At 41.3% G+C, this 17541-nt stretch overlaps 1 protein-coding gene across 7 annotated transcripts in view; it reads left to right on the forward strand.

Annotated features, from left to right (window-relative positions):
- atp2c1 (ATPase secretory pathway Ca2+ transporting 1) overlaps positions 1 to 17541 on the forward strand; it is a 116214-nt gene that overhangs the window by 63682 nt on the left and 34991 nt on the right. For 6 of the 7 annotated variants that reach the window (XM_069911029.1, XM_069911046.1, XM_069911025.1 and 3 more), the window contains 6 exons: positions 5457 to 5501; positions 6782 to 6906; positions 7708 to 7805; positions 8274 to 8369; positions 8512 to 8601; positions 11267 to 11371. In XM_069911029.1, the coding sequence (XP_069767130.1) occupies positions 5457 to 5501; positions 6782 to 6906; positions 7708 to 7805; positions 8274 to 8369; positions 8512 to 8601; positions 11267 to 11371 (559 nt within the window). Of the gene's footprint in view, positions 1 to 5456; positions 5524 to 6781; positions 6907 to 7707; positions 7806 to 8273; positions 8370 to 8511; positions 8602 to 11266; positions 11372 to 17541 lie in introns of all 7 variants that reach the window. The other variant, XM_069911014.1, reaches the window with a different exon arrangement.

Genomic DNA, 17541 nt, shown 5'->3' on the forward strand with positions numbered 1-17541 from the left:
TCTCTGGACACGAAGGTGATTTTTGCAGGATGAGTCTGGAAGCACAACCGAAGTCCATTTTTGTAATAACTGGAAGTCTGTTTTTTTTTATGTAACTGTGGCTGCTGCGTTGTGACTCTGTTCAGTTTTTGGCAGTACCTATCTTCAAAACTGGTGTAGGCTTCATAGCACAGGGCTCACCTCAGGATCTGTCTGCAGCCGCAGCATCTAGTTATCTTGCCTGGATGCCACAGTAGCATAAGATTTCTATCACATCATCTTTATAGCATTTGCGTGGGTGACCTTGAGGTCTCCTTCCAGTCTTCAGTTCAATATAGAGCAGCTGGTGAGCCATGAAGTGGTTATCCATTCTGATGACATGTCCCACCCACTGTATCTGGGCTCTAATGATCAGGGACTCCATGCTGTTGGACTTCGTGTGATCCAAGACCTCCAGGTTGGAGAGACTGTCTTGCCAACAGATGCCAAGGATGGAACGGATGGCGCGCATGTGGAATTTCTCGTTATTTGATAAGACGTCAGTACAGAGTCCGGGTCTCACATCCATATAGGAGAGAAGGGATATCCGCAACTCTGTAGACTTTGTTTTATGGAGATACGGACATTGTGTTGATTGAGCACTCTGGTACGCAGCCTCCCCAGAGCCTGGCTGGCCTTGCTAATCCTGGAGTCAATTTCTTTGTCCAAAGACCCATCACTTGAGATGATGCTCCCCAAATATTTGAACATGACTTCCATAGGCTGATGAGAAATCTTAAGGGGACAAACCACAAACTTGCAGGAGCTGAAGATAGCTGCAATAGAGGCCAGAGAAGATACTCAGCACCTGGTGATGTCTATGAATCATAGACTTCAAGCAGTCATTGCATGCACAGGATATTCAACAAGGTATGAGACATGAAATAGAACGTGAAAATCTGTGATGCCATGGTTGAAATAAAAACACAATGCTGGAGAAATTCAGCAGATCAAACAGTTGTCTTTTATATAGCAAAGGTAAAAGTATATAAGACTTTTTGGGCTTGAGCCTTTCATCAAAGTTAGGAAAAATGTTGACAGGCGTCTGAACAAAAGAGTGGGGCAAGGCGTGATAGCATAGGCAATAGGTGGAGAAGGAAGGGAGGGGACAGCAGCAAGCAAGGGGAGAAGAGATGGCTAGGAGAATAAAGAGGGAAGGAGAGGAGGGAGAGCAGGAAAGGGGAAGTTGGGGAAGAGGTGAGCAGGTTAGCAGAAACCTGAAAAGTCTATATAAATACCATCTGGCTGGTGAGTGCCCAGTCGGAAAATCAGGTATTGTTCCTCCAATTTACGGGTGGCCTTAGTGCGATAGTACTAAGGCCATGAACATGTGAGTATGACTCAACTGAAATGATTGGCTACTGGGAGGTCTCTGTCACTGGTACAGATGGAATGAAAGTGCTCAGCAAAGTGATCTCCCAATCTGCGCCCAGTCTCTCCAATATAGAGAAGGCCACAAAGATTTACTGCACCAGATGCAGTAAATCAATCCTGTGCATACACAAGTGAAATGTTTTCCTTGAAAGGCCTGTTTGGGGCCCTGGACTGTGGTGAGGGAGGAGGTGTGGGCGCAAGTGTGACATCTCCTGCGGCCACAGGGGAAAGTGCCTGGGGTGCAGTTGGTGGGGAGGGATGAGTGCACAAGGGAGCCATAGAGGGAGTAGTCCCTATGGAAGGTAGAGAGGGGAAGATGTGTCTGGTGGTGGGATCCTGTTGGGTGTGATGGAAATTCTGGAGGATGATATGTAGGATACAGAGGCTGGTGGGGTGGTAGGTGAGGATAAAGGGAATTTTGTGTTTGTTGCTTCTGGGGGCAGAGGGGTCCAGGGCAGATAAATGGGAAATGGAGGAGATGCGTGTGAAGGCTGAGTTGATGATGGTGGTGGAGGGGAAGCTACATTTGTGGAAGAAGGCAGACATTTAGGAAGATCTGGACTGTGAAAGAACTCATCTTGGGAACAGATGCAGCGGAGATGAGAAATTGAGAGCAGGGAATAGAATCCTTACAGGGACAGGATGTGAGGACTGTGAGTTATTGGATTTATAATATAATATATGGAAAGCTTGTCTCGCGATTAAGAGACAGAGAGATCCAGAAAGGGGAGAGCGTTGTTGGAGGTGGACCAGGTGAGTTTGTGGAAATTGGCTGCAAAGTGAATGAAGTTGACAAGCTGATCGCAGATTTATGAGGCAGTCCTGATGTAGTCCTTATTAGAGTTGAGAAGAGTTGAGGGGTCTTGCTGGTGGAGGCTTGGAGCATGGATTGCTCCACAAACCTCATCAAGAGGCAGGTTTTCCTGGGACCCTTGCAGGTTCCCTTGGCTATTCCTTTGATTTGCAAGAAATGAGATGAGTTAAAGAAGAAGTTGTTTAGAGTGAGGACAAGTTCTGCCAGGCAGAGGAGGGTGGTGGTAGAGAGTGAGTGGTCGGGACTCTCATCCAGAAAGAAGCAAAGGGGTTTAAAAACCTTCTGTATGGGGGATGGAGATCTAAAGGGATTAGACATCCATTTTGGGGAATCTGAAGTCATTGAAGAGATGGAGGTCATGATGTTTTGCAGATGTAGGTGGGAGGGATTGGACCAGGGGAGAAAAGATAGTCAAGGTAAGATGAACCTAATTCGGTGGAAGCACCTGGATGGTTGGGTTTGTGTATCTTTGGTAGAAGGAAGAAATGAGCAGTGCAGGGATGGGGGACAATGAGGTCAGCAGCTGTGGGACAATGAGGTCAGCAGCTGTGGGAGGGAGGTGACGAGAGGTGATGAGGTTGAAGATGGTGTTGGAGACAGTGGCTTGATGAGCCATGATGGGGTCCTGTGGGAGGAGTAGATAGGAGGAGGTGTTTGAGATCTGTCTTCTTGCCTCAGCAAGGTAAAGGCCAATGAACCAAACCACAACAGCACCACCCTTGTTAGCAGGTTTGATGGTGAGTTTCAAATTGTTGCAGGGAGAATGGAGGGCAGACCATTTAGAAGAAGTAAGATTGGAATACAACAGGAGAGTGGTGAAGTTGAGACATTTCATGACTTGGTGGCATTTGGAAATAAAAAGATCTCGAGCAGGCAGCTGGCTAGGATGAGGTGTCCAGGAGGAGGAAGAAGGCTTAAAGTGGGAGGGAGAAGGGGTCTTGGGTGGGAGGTGGAGAATCACGGACATGGAAGTAGGCCCGGAGACAGAAGCGACCACCACACCAGCCTGTGCATCCAACACATTATGCTCTGGAATTTTCAGCACTTACAACAGGGTCCCCTCTCCACCTTCTGTAGGGACCACTCCCTCCCCACTAATTGTGCCCCAGGCACCTTCCCTTGTGGTCGCAGGAGGTGTGCACACCTCCTCCCTCCCATAGTCCGGGGCTCCAAACAGGCCTTTTAAGTGAAGCAACACTTCACTTGTGTATTCGCAAGATTGATTTACTGCATTTGGTGCTCCCTTGTGGCCTTCTCTACATCGGAGAGAATGGGAGCAGATTGGGAGATCACTTTGCTGAGCACCTTCACTCTGTCCACACCAGTGACAGAGACCTCCCAGTAGCCAACCAGTTCATTTCTGTGTCACACAAGACCATACTCGCATGTCCATCCATGGCCTTAGTACTATCCCACCAAGGCCACCTGAAGATTGGAGGAACAACAAATAATTTTCCATCTGGGCACTCGCCGGCCAGATGGCATTAACATAGACTTTTCAGATTTTCTGTTAATTTGCTCACCTCTCCTCTCTTCCCTTCCAGGTCTCTTCCTCCCCTTCACCTAGCCATCCCTTCTCCCCTTGCTGCTGTCCTTGCCCTCCCTTCTCCAACTATTGCGACAACACCTTCTCCACCTTTCTCCCACTTTTTTTTCCATATTTTGATGAAGGACACTGTTTGACCTGCTAAGTTTCTCCAACTTTATGTTTTTACAAAGTACTGCACTAAACATCACTACTTTAATACACATACCATTGCTATGTCCTAAATATGGCACCCTGAAGTGAGGGGACTATGTGTAAATAAGAAGTGTAATTTCTCAATGGTCAAACCAAAATGAATACAAAAAACCTTGTATAAAATCTGGATGTACACTTTAATCGCATGAATTGTTTGATTACAAATTTAAAACCGTGTTACACAGGAACAAATAAAGGAGGGGAAAAAAACTATCCCAGTCCCAAACATTATGGAGTACACTACACTAATTAGAGCTTTTCATGGTTCATTACATTTGCAGGTTAGTGCACGATAAGGTTGTTTAATGTTGATGAACATTTGTGGTGATCTGTGGACATAGAACATTCATCATCACAATGTTTTGTTGCAATCTTTTAAAAAAACAATGAATGGTAAAATAAGTTAAATGTTATGTTACAAATCTGATTAGACTTAGGCGACACGGTTAGTGCAGCGGTTAGCGCAATGCTGTTACAATACCAGCGACAGGGACCGAGGTTCGAATCTTGTGCTGTCTGTAAGGAGTTTGTACGTTCTTCCTGTGTCTGCGTGGGTCTCCTCGAGGGTGGCTCTGGATTTCTCTCACCGTTCGAAACGTACCGGGGGTTGTCGGTCAATTAGGTGTTGGGCGGTATGGGCTGAAAGAGTCTGTTGCTGTGCTGTATATCTAAAATTAAAATTTAATATTACATTCCAACCAAGCTTAAAGACTGGCACTCTTCACTCAATTTCTCCATGTTCTTCTAGCTATCATCACATCTTCAAATTTTTTAAATAAAAAAAAAAATCACCCTGCCTTTATTTTGAGGATTGTTCTCGTCTGTTCTCTGACTTATGGCCTTGCTAACATTATCCGTACTCCCTTGACTCTGCCATTGTTGGTTACTTGTTCTGCTACTTCTGCCCTCGGGTTCTGCAAGTTTTCCTCTGCCTTCTTACCTCCATTCCGGTCATATGCCTCTTTTGGTTTAAAGAGGGCATTTTTTTTGGCTTTGCTTTTAGTTTTCCTCCTCAATGACTTCTGCTGTTCTTCTACCCTATACTGCTATTATTTTACAGCACATTAAATTGGTTGTTGACAGATGAAATACAATTTATTTGCCAATGTATTTCAATAATTTTAATTCTTAAGCAAATGGCATCATTTCCAGTAGATGTTTTAATTTTTAAGTATTCATGAAAATGACAGTTAGTTGAGTTTCTGGTTCTTAGATCCAGTGACTGGTTCAGTCCTGAACTCACAGTGCTTCTGGTCAAATTTGCATATACTTTCATGATTTTACGCAAGGTCATTAGATTTTCTCCACCATTCCCAAAATATCCAAGTTTGTAGATTAATTGACCACTGTAAATTATTTCCAGTTTAAATGGATGGAAGGACTATTGGGAGATTAGGTCACAGGGAAAACTAGTGTGTTGGGCAGGGCTGGGAGTTGGATTGCACATTGGGTTGAATGGCCTCTAAGGCATGCAATTTTACCTGATTTTGTATATTTCTGTTGTTATAGGGGTCATCATGCTGGTTGGTTGGCTACAAGGAAAGCACATTCTGGGTATGTTCACTATTGGTGTGAGGTAAGTTAATGTTATGTATTGAAAGGATGGGTGGGATACATATTTGAGATGGCAAACAACAAGAAGCTAGGGACAGAATAGAGAAGAATTCAGGTGGCTGAAAGATAAAAATGGAACTTTTGTAGTAAAATGTATGGTCAAGGAAAACACCAAAGCAATTTGCAGCCAAATAACATTTTTTTTAAATTTGAAGAGGTTATATAGTTTAGTGGTAACCATTTGAGTTGCAAGGACATGTGAAAAATATATTGCTTCAATATTTTTGGTTAAGTGGTAATTTATTGGTTGGGCACCAGGATAATTCTCCATATCTCTTTTCCAAATATGTTTTTATGGAAATTTGCAAGGATATTTAAGACCATCTCATCAAAACTATGTTTAAAATGGCAGTCAGGTTTATTTCCTAAAATGCACAGTTTCTGCAAAATATGCCTCTTGCATAACCAGACTGACACAAGGCAAAATAGTGAGAGTGCTAAGAAAATGAAATAACAGAAAATGCAGGAGCTATTCAGATCAGTTGGAATCATGGAAGGAAAACAGCTAGTATTCCAAATCTGTGTCCGTCTATGGAGGGTGGAGTAAGAAGTGGCAAAAAATAGATCCATTTTAGCATGCAGGGTTAGAGAGAGGGAATGGTGAAATGGAAATGTGTTGGGAGTTGAATGCAGGATGGATTAAATTGTGCAGTTATAGTTGATCTGAAGACTTATTGAAGTTCTTCTTTTGTTACTAAATTTCAACTCAACATGAAGTGAATACTTTATATAGATTTTTAAGGAAAAATGCACTATTTACATTTTGAATCTTCTTCTCCAATGCAACTGTTAATTGTGCTGAGCATAGCCGTTAATTGAACATCATTGTTTGGAGTGACAGATGAGCAACAAAAGAAACTTGGATACTGAGGTGTTGCAACCATTCAAAAGTGGCCTTGTGTCAATGTGAATTTCATTCTTCAGTAAAAGCCAAGACTTGTGGGGAAACAAATTGTTGGAAAGCCCTATTCTCCTGATTTCTATTCTATTGTTTCTTCAAAAAACTTTACCAGAAATGAAATATTCTCAGATCTTTAGAAAAGCTTTGGGATGAGAGAATTTCTTTTAAGAAAACCCTGTTGGTTTCAATGACTTATCCTTGTAGTTTGTTCATTTTTTAACCACAGAGCAATGTCGATGTAATTTTTTTCTACTTTTTGTGCATATTTTGTTCAAAGCTAATGATTGTAATTGTCCATAATTATTTCAATTTGTCTCAGCTTGGCTGTTGCTGCTATTCCAGAGGGTTTGCCCATAGTTGTGACTGTAACATTGGCACTTGGTGTAATGAGAATGGTAAAGAAGAGAGCCATTGTGAAGAAACTTCCAATCGTGGAAACTCTAGGTAAAAGTTAAACCTAAATATTAGCAGAGAGTATTTTTCCTTCTCATTAGTTGACATTTATTGCATAACTTTTCAGATTAAAGGTTTGAATGTAATGTCATGTAAAATGCAAATCTAGTGTAGTTGACTCTTTGGAACCTCCTGTTTAGAGGCATTTATGAATGGACACTGCATGTGCGCATTATCAGCAATGAGTGGAAATTTGATTTCATTTTATTCGCCATAACTAACCAGAGTGAAATAATGAAAGAACGTAGAACATTACAACAAAGTACAGGACCTTTGGTCCACGATGTTGTCCAATGTATGTAAATTTTCTCTTCAACAATCTAATTCTAGTTTTTTTCCTACTTCACAACCATAACCCTCTATTTTTCTTTCATTCTCATTTAAGAGTCTTTTGTGCCAGCCTCATCCGCCACTCCAGGCAATACATTCCAGGCACCCACCAGTCTATGTGAAAAACTCCTCTGATATCTCCCCTAAACTTTCTCCACTCAACTTAAACTGATGTCCTCTGATATTTGCTGTTGATAACCCAAGACAAAGTTTCTGGCTGTCCAGTCTGTTATGAAGTCTCCTCTCATCCTTTGAAGCTCCAAAGAGAAAATCCCTAGCTTTGTTAACCTTCATAAGTCATGTTCTCCAATCCAGGTAACATATGGTAAAGCTCCTCTGCACCCTCTCCAAAGCATCTACTTTGTTCCTGTAACAAGGCTACCAGAACTGAATAAAATACTAATGTGCAGGTTTGCTGAAAGCTAATAGTTAATTGATAATCGCTCAATGTCATTTGTCTAGGTTGTTGTAACGTAATTTGCTCTGATAAAACTGGGACATTAACAAAGAATGAAATGACAGTGACTCACATTTATACATCAGATGGGCAACATGCTGAGGTAAGAATTATTTCATGTTTGCTTGAAGTTGCAATGAAAGTAACAAGCACTGTTTATTTTGAAATGTTTAATGATGGTAGATGGTATTGTCAGAAGTCCAAATGAATACCACTGGCCTGTTTCTTTAGACTGTAAGAAGATGGCTGATCCTGGGTGCAATTTTAAGAAAATCTGATGCATGTTTCGAGACTTGGATTAATATTGAAACACCAATGTGCTTGGTGCAATTTTTGAAGTTTAACCCCAAATTGACTCCTTCAAGATGCTGAATTCTGAAACAGAATATGTATACATACTGATTTGTCTCTCACTGTCCAATGGCTCAGTTTCTCCTGAAACATGCAATGAGATTTTCTTAAGCTTGCACATTCTGAATCAATACTTGTGAAAATGTCCGTGTGATTTTGTTTTAATTCTTTTTGTCCATTGTCCTTTTTGTTTGCTCATTCTATTTTGTTTATTGTGTAGGTTACTGGTGTTGGCTATAATAGGCATGGAGAAGTAGTGATGGATGGTGAAGTGATTCATGGGTTTTCCAAATCATCGATAAGCAAGATTGTAGAGGTATGGAAGTTGACGCATCTGTAAAACAAATTGAATGTGTAATCTGATTAATTTGTAAACTTAATAGTTTTTATATAATTTTCCATTTGTTATGTTGTGAAAATGTTTTCTGCAGATTACATCTCCATTTTTATTTATCCAGGCTGGCTGTGTATGTAATGATGCTGTTATTCGAAATGAAGCATTAATGGGGCAACCAACTGAGGGAGCTTTAATTGCACTGGCAATGAAGGTGAATGCTTAAGAAATAACCTTACTCTCTATTGTTACTGAACAATATATTTTCTTAATATTTCAATGAAGGTAGAGTTTCAAGATTCAGATTTATTGTCAGAGTACATACATGACATCACATGCAACCTCTATTATCACTAATTGGTAGTGCAAAAAAAAAACTGTACACACATAAATATGTAATCCAATAAAAGAACTGTAAACAGATAATGAATGTAAACAAATTGCAATACAGAGAGAACAAAAGAAAATCAATAAAGTGCACAAATAAGAGCTCTTAAATGAGTCTCTGATTGAGGATTCTGATGGTGGCAGGTAGCAGCTGTTCCTGAATCTGATGGTGTGACTCTTGATGGCAGCAGTAAGGTGTGTGCTGGGTGGTGTGGATCTTTGATGATTGCTGCTGCCCTCCAGTGGCAGCATTCCCTGCTGATGTTCTCAGTCTTGGAGAGAGTTTTGCCTGTAATGTCCTGGACTGTGTCCACTATCTTTTCGAAGGCTTTATGCTCAGGAGTGTTGGTGTTCCCATTACCAGACCATGATGCAGCCAGTCAGCATGTTTTCCACCACACCTCTGTAGAAATTTGCCAGGGTTTCTGGTGTCATTACCAAACCTCTGCAAATTCCTGAGGAAGCAGAGGTGCTGACGTGCTTTCTTCATGATGCCATTGATGTGTTGGGTCCAGGAAAGATCTTCCAAAATATTGAATCCCAAGAATCTAAATTTGCTCACCCTCTCCTCCTCTCATCCCCCAATGATCACTGTATACCTGTGGTTTTCCTTTCCTGAAGTCAACAATCAGCTCCTTAGTTTTGGTGACATTTGGTGGTACTTTTAGATTGCTATAGTCTAGTTAGTTGTGAAATCAATAGGAAACCCCTGAAATGGCTAACATTTCTTGTCCCAGAATAGCCAAAACTCCAGTTGAAATTAAAAAAAAACTAAGCATTATTTCTGGGGAATAGAGTGTTCAATTTATTCAACCAATCTAAGCTTTTCCCACAAAAAAAAGCTGTTGGGAGGAGAAAAATGGCTTTAATGCCTGGCATAAAGTCAATTCACTGTACTGGAATCATATTCGGAGTGATATTTAGAAGCACACTGGGGAAATACAAAAAAAAATGAACTGGACAACTGAAAATGGTTGGTTCTGCATAGGCAGAATATTGCTTTCTGTGCTGTATTTTATGATTAAATCACTTGTGACAGGACAAATGAGCATCAGCCTCAATATGTACATAGAAATATGATTTTGAGCTGAATATATTAACTATCCATTGTGAAATGGATTAATAACACAATTCCGGAGTGAAACACAGTCTGCAGACTCTGTGTAGTATAAACGCAGAAATGCTGGAGAAACTCAGTAGGTCTCACAGCATCTATAGGAGGTAAATATATATAAATGACCTTCAAGATATGATTGAAAAGCAGGCAGGCTCCTGAATTAAAAGACTGGGGGGAGGAGCACAGACCAACAGAAAAAGATGTTAATTAGATATGCATAGGAGAACAGGAGAGAGGAAAGGTGAAAATTAATTGGGGAAGGGTAGAGTTTTCTTTGTAAATGCAGCGCTGGGGGGAAAGGAAGCAAAGGAAAAGGAAAGAGGGACAGAGCTAGAGGAAAGGAGACATTGGGATAGATGGTAGGCAATCTTTGTGCCATCCAGTTCTTGCACTGCCAGACTGAGACCATCTGCACATCTACTCCTTCCTTCCCACCAATAGCTCCCTTGGCACCTACCATGTGACCCCGTGAGGTGCTGCACTTCCACCCACAACAGGCCCCAAACAGTCCTTCCAAGTGAAACAGCATTTCACTTGTGAATCTGCAGGGGTCACCTATTGTACGCAGTGTTTCCATTGTGGTTTCCTCTACACTGAAGAGACTGGAGGAAGACCAGGAGATCACATTGTTGAGCACCTCATAATGGGGATCTCCCAGCGAACACACATTTCAATATCCTGCCCCATTTCCTTCCTGACACATCTGTCCAATGTGTCATGCACTGCCAGAGACCACCTGTCAATTGGAGAAACAACACCTCATTCCTTCTGGGCACTCTTCAACTGGACGGTACTGTATTAACATTGACCTCATGTTTCTGTTAGCTCCATCCCTATCTCTCTCTCTCTCTCTCTCTCTCTCTCTCTCTCTCTCTCTCTCTCTCTCTCTCTCTCTCTCTCTCTCTCTATCCCTCTGTTTCCAGCTATGCATTCAGAGAAAGCTCCCCCTCCCCAATCAATTCTCACCTTTCCTCTCTCCTACCATATCCAATTAACACCTCTTGTCTGTTGGTTTATACTCCACCGATCTCTCTCTTCTTCCCCCTTCCCCCAAACTGCCCTTACATTCCTTCTCGGCCTTTTAATTCAGGAACTTACCTGCTTTTAACTTGAACCTTGAAGGGCTCAGACCTGCAACTGTTATACATCTTTACCTCCTGGATGATGCAAGACCTGTTGACTTCCTTGAGCATTTCTGTGTTTTTAATAACACAATTCCACCTTGGCATTATGTTAATGCAAATAAATTGTTCAATTTAAACAAAGTTTATCCATTTAATGCAATTTCTGAAGCATGTTTGGGAAAGCATTGTCGTACAACTTAATCTGCCAAGTGAATGAGTGTCATTTTTCTTTCTCACCCCCTTTACACAAGATGGGACTAGAATGTCTTCAGCAAGATTATATAAGACAAGCTGAATATCCATTTACCTCTGAACAAAAGTGGATGGCTGTCAAATGTGTACACAGAGTTCAGCAGGTGAGACATACTATAATTTAATAATTTGTATGAAATTTGTTTGAATTAATGGATCAACCTCTGAATATTGTTTTGGAGAAAGCCATACAGCATGTGCGATGTTTTAATTTTGTGCATCAATCGCATAACTTAAACATATACAATTCATGTAGCTATGAATAAACTTTTGTCCTTGCCACCAACATAATGACTGCTGCCACACTTAAATTGTAATATGCACATATTGTCATTTTTAAATTTTAGACATAAAAAGACAATTTCGGCCCACGTCTGTGCTGCCCAATTGACCTACAATCTCCGGTACGTTTCAAACAGTAGGAAAAAACCGGAGTTCCCAAGGAAAACCCACGAAGACGTGGGGAGAACATACAAATTCCTTACAGACAGCACAGGATTCGAACCAAAGTCCTGATCGCTGGCGCTGTAAAGGCGTTGCGCTAACTGCTACGTGAACTATGATGCCCTCTAATCCTCTAGTGTGGAATTACTTTTCACAGATTTTTTTTGGATTGGCAATTGTACAACATCTTTCGTTGCATCTGGTTGTCTCAAAATGCCTTTCGTCACTTGTCAAAATTTCCTGAGGCAGTCCTCTATGATCTGGTTTTATGGGTTCTGAGGTGCCTAAAGAGGTCAATGTGGAAATTGCCAACTCTTTCACACATGGGGAAGGTGATGGTGGGTGGTTAGTTTGTGTGATGGTCAGCTCTTTTTGCTGCCTACGAGGGCCTCTGCATGCTCCCAATGGTCTTGCACACTTTATTTCATGGTTGAGATGACAATGCCATCAGACTATCATATGTGTGTATTTAAGGGAAAATGCTTTTGAATGTGTTATAATGTTTGAGCATGCAGAACATATTTAATAAGGAATGCATGTGATTTGACATTAAAAAAAAAATTGTTTCCTGGAATTGCTGGAAATGTTCTTCAGGTACATAATTTATTGAATATATTATTCAATGTAATCTCTTGATTATAAACCAGGATTGTTTATTTCTCCATATCTGGGGGAAGAAAGGGAGTGAATCAAATTTTTTGCTTATGATGTAATTAAACAGGGTGGGGGTTTTTTGATAAACAATTGAATTCAACACTGACTCTGTTAATATAATATGGTCCTTCATGTTATTTTAAAGTTATTTTATCAATCAAATAGATTTAGAGTCCAAGTCAAATCGCATGGAAACAGGCCCTTTGGACCAACATCCCCACGCTGGCCAAAATGTCCCACCCACACTCATCCCACCTCCTGTGTTTGTCCCATATCCTCCAAACTTATCCTATCCATATTTCAGAGAGCATGGTGATCAAAATTGAACAATTATCCAAAGGGGCCTTACCAAAGACTTGTACAACAGCTGCAATAGCTCCCAACTCAACTATAAGGTCAATGTGCCAAAAGTCTTTTGACCATCCTATCTGACTGTGATGCCAGTTTCAATGCAGCTGTACCACTAAATCCTTCTGCTCTACAACACTCCACACATCCCTATCATTCACTGTGTATGTCCTTGTTATGAACTAAATTAGCAGCAATGGTAATATACCACCGCAATGGCATTTTCATTAATAATAAAAATAATTGTTAATAACGTAACACTTCTTAATTCACTCTAAACCTAACCTCACTATGTTCAAATACCCAAACCATTACAGTTCAAGTATAACTCTGAAGAGATTATTTTAAAGTTCAATCTCAGAAAGCTTTTGTGTTGAAACCCCAAAATCTTTATGGCTGTTCAAAAGTAATTATGGAATAAGTATGAGGCATCGCATTCCTTTAAATTATTTCTCAAAAGCAATAATGACGTATGTTGAAACATCAAGTCATCAGATCTCTTTAAAACTCACAAATTTATTTTGTAAAGTTGTTTTCAGAGCAATGTTTCTTCATACAAACTATTTTCTCTCTCTTACATGGAGATTTTGGAATCTGTATTCCACATAATAAATCTGTCCTCTTTTCCAAAGAGACAGCAAAGTGGCTATTTTTCTTCTATGATGATTTCGCAAACTCAGACAAGGGTTAAGCGAAGGGTCCAAATAAGAAAGGACACGGTTGAACAGCCCTATTTATCTTAAAGACAGTCAGAAGTGGTCTTCCTCATTCAAAAGCCACTTATTCTGTGTTCTCCTTTGACCAGGAGTAACATGTAACAATACCTTTTCTGGTTATTGTATTTCAATCCTGTCTTACTTACAGGATGGCCATCTTCTTTTGGTGTCAAAATGCCTCTTGTTCAGTCATACCTTTCTCTCCGAAATTGTTATCACATGACACGTGACATTGTTTCTGTTAAATTTTTCCAAAAGGATAAATCATGGGAAATGGCCCTCTGAAATCATTTTGTGCATATATATGCTAAAAGCATCCTTCTCCACTTAGAGCCATTTCGAAAGTATGAATTACGAGGCCACAGATACCAGCCTGTCTGAAGACCATTGAATTTAAAGTCTTGCTTGTTTGAACAGCTGCCAGCAGAATGCTGTGTACACACGTGCTTTTAATCAAACACCCATTGTTATTGTTTCAATTAAGAAACCACTTCAGTCTTTTTAAGTAAACAAGCTTCCAGCAGAACAATGGCTTAACAGACTTTTTATCTTTACAAATGGCTTCTCTGTGGTGTTTGTAAAATGCAAATGTGCCCTGTCCACCCAAAAACTAACTTTACTAAAAATATATTATAACTAAAGATTTTAACTTTAAAGATTAATATAATACAAATCAGTTACAGACCTTCCCATATTAGACTTCCCAAAATGCAATGCCCCACTCTTCTCTGTATTCCATTTGCCCACCTGCCTAACTGATTGAAATCCTGCTGTAAATTTTTTGGCAAATTTTCATTTTCTATAATACCAGACACTTGAGTCATCTGCAAACTTGCAAATCATACCACGTCCATTATCATATAAACCATTGATATAGATGACAATCAGTAATGGACATAGCATTGAAACCTGTGGCACACCACGTCACAGGTCTCCAGTCTGATAAACAACCTTCCACGACCACCTTTCTTCAAAGAAGCTAATTTTCTATCTAATCTGCTATTTTCCTTGGATCCCATGCATTCTGACCTTCCAAAGCATCTTAATTTATGGAAGCTTCTCGAGTGTCTTGTTAAAATCTATATATAGCTGCCTAACCATTTATCTGTGATTCTGAACACCAGCAATCTCCAAAAACTGGCACTTTTTTCAGTAGATGACATCTGCTTATCAAATACGGTTTTTATACATAAGTAATGTTAATTTCCAGTAATAAATTAGCATGCTTACCTTTCGAATGGCTGTTCTCACGGGCAGAGCATTTACACTAAATAAAGTTGAGTTGTGGTGGTTTCAGAGTTGCGGTGATTTCGGAGGCTGAACGTTTGAGGTGCCGGGTGGGGGGGGGGTGGGGTAGGTTGAATGAAAATGTTGTGCAAATATTCTCCGTTTTCAGAAGGAGACCACCTCAGTCCCCTGTCATTCCCATCCCTGCCCTATGACATCATATCTTAATTTTAGTGGAAAGATGACTCTCAGCCTCCAGCACCCATTAAAAGAGAAGAAGGCAGCTGGGAACAATGGCTGTCTTCCTTCCTCCTTCCCCATAATCCCCATGCAGTTGGTTCCATTGCTCCCACATTGAGCCATTGCTGTGATCTGGTGCAGCGCTCCGATGAACACTGTGCGAGGCATCACTGCACCCTGCTGCCATGTCAAGAGTTAGAGGGGGGAGGTTTGACGGATGGCACTGCACTGCTGGGGTGTGCCCAAGGGCTGCCCCGATGAGCTGGTGGAATACCTGAAAGTCACCAGTGCTTGGCTCCACGGTACCGACGGCCTGCTCCTCATGCTGCCCTGCACTTGAGGGGTGGCTGCTCTGGCCGGAGCCATGGCCTCTCGCACCAGAGCCCACCTGACCCTAATCGTTCACCTAGTGTCTGGCCTTCTGCTCTGCTTGACTGCCGGCTCCGAGCAGCCATGCTGGTCGCCTTTTTGGTTGAGCTTCCGGGCCACCCCGTTGACTCCAACCTCCACCTTTCTGACGTGCTGGTTGAGAGCCTGGTGAACGGCGCATGTCAAACCACTGCTTAGCCTGGTCAACGACACCCCCACACCTCCGCCCTCCCCCCCCCCCCCCCCCCCCACCGCCCCCCCCCCCACCGCCCTCGACCTAGGATGCAAAATAGTATAGCACCAACTGGCCTGTTGGGGGTGAAGCATTTATTTAAAGAGACTGCCTTTAAAAAGATTCCAAACAATGGCAGGTGTCGGGTCCTGACGATCCCGGATAAAAGGTTAGGCACCTGTATACAACATCTACAGCTCTGCTCTCGCCATCCATTTGGTTACCTGTTCAAAACATTCACAATTTGTGAAATATGACCACCCACTTATAAAACCATGCTGATTTAATCAGCATCTCAATGCATATAAACTCCCTCAGAATACTCTCCAGCAGCTTACTGATCATAATGTTAGGCTCACTGATCAGTAGTTCCAAGGATTTTTTTCTCCCCTGCAGCATTTTTGAAGAGGCATGTTTGCCACCTCCAGTCTCCTGGCCCCTCATCTGTACTTAATGACGACTCTTAAATATAAACTTGCCTCTCTTGCTTCCCTCCAATTCTTCGGACGTATTTGATCAAGCCCTCTCAACCAGCACATCAGAAAGGTGGATGTTGGAGATTTGTCTAATTTCATGCACATCAGGGCCTTCAGTGGCTTCTCAATTGAAATACTATAAATTGTAATCTTAAAATCTGGACAAAACGAAGACTAAATAATTTCTTGGGCTGCAGGTTTTACTTAAAAAAAAAGCTTTCAGTTCTTATATTGGCCAAAGTTCTCCCCTCTCTCATTTTTAGTGTTCAATATTCTCTGGGTTTCTCTCTTTTAAAACATATATATACAATACAAAATACAACATTATCTGTCACAATACAAAATGCTGGAGGAGCTCAGCAGATTATGCAGCGACCACAAGAGGTATGGATATATTATCTGAGCCTTTCTTCAAAGTATCTTTTCTGACCCCTTTCTAGCTTAATCAGAAACTTCATGTTGTGTGACAGCCAGAATGGCAGACAATACTCCAGGTGTGGCCTCACCAACATCCAAAACAGCAGTTGTGTGAAGTTTCAACTCTTGTACTCGATGCTCTCTCCACCTCGTCTAACTCTGCTTTCAGAAACTATGTACTTGTACCCCTTTAGAGAACCATAGAACATTACAGCACAGAAACAGGGCCTTATAGTCTGTGCCAAACTATTTTTCTGCCTAGTCCCACTGACCTGCACCCAATCCATAGACCTCCATACCTTTCCCATTCATGTACCTGTCCAAATTCTTCTTAAATGTTAAAATTGAACCCTCATTCACCACTTCACCTGGCATCTCGTTCCACATGCTCTTGTGTGAAGAAATTCCCCTTCATATTCCCCCTAAACCTTTCTTCTTTCATTCTTAACCCATGGCCTCTGGTCTGTATCTCACCTACCCTCAGTGGAAAAAGCATACCAACATTTACTCTGTATAAACTCCTCATAATTTTAATACATCTATCAAATCACCCCTCATTCTTCTGTGCTCCAGGGAAATAAAGTCCTAATCTGTTTAACCTTCCATTTAACTAATTTCTTGAAGTCTGGACAACATGCTCATAAATGTTCTCTGCACACAATACTCAAAATTTGGCCTCACTAATGTCTTGTCCAAGTTTAGCATAACTCTACAGCTCCTAAATTCAATACTTTTATGAAGACCAGTATGCCAAAAGTTCTCTTGACAATCCGATTTTCCTGTGGCACCACTTTCAGGAAATTATGTATCGGTATTCCCTGATCCCTCTGTCCTATCTCACTCCTTGGTGTTCTACCATTTACTAATAAGTATGTCTATTTTTGGTTTGTCCTTCCAAAATGCAACCCCTCACACTTGTCTGCATTAAATTCCATCTGCCATTTTTCAGCTCATTTTTTCCAGCTGGTCCAGATCCCTCTGCATGCTTTGTAAACCTTCCTCGCGGACCACAATGCTTACAATCTTAGTGTCAGCTGCAAACTTGCTGAACCAATTTACCACATTGTCATCCAGATCATTGATATAGATAGCAAACAACAATGGTTCCTGAGACACACCACTTGTCTCAGGCCTTCAGTCTGGGAAGCCAT

The sequence above is a fragment of the Narcine bancroftii genome, chromosome 1, assembly GCF_036971445.1.
Source record: "Narcine bancroftii isolate sNarBan1 chromosome 1, sNarBan1.hap1, whole genome shotgun sequence".
NCBI lineage: Eukaryota > Metazoa > Chordata > Chondrichthyes > Torpediniformes > Narcinidae > Narcine > Narcine bancroftii.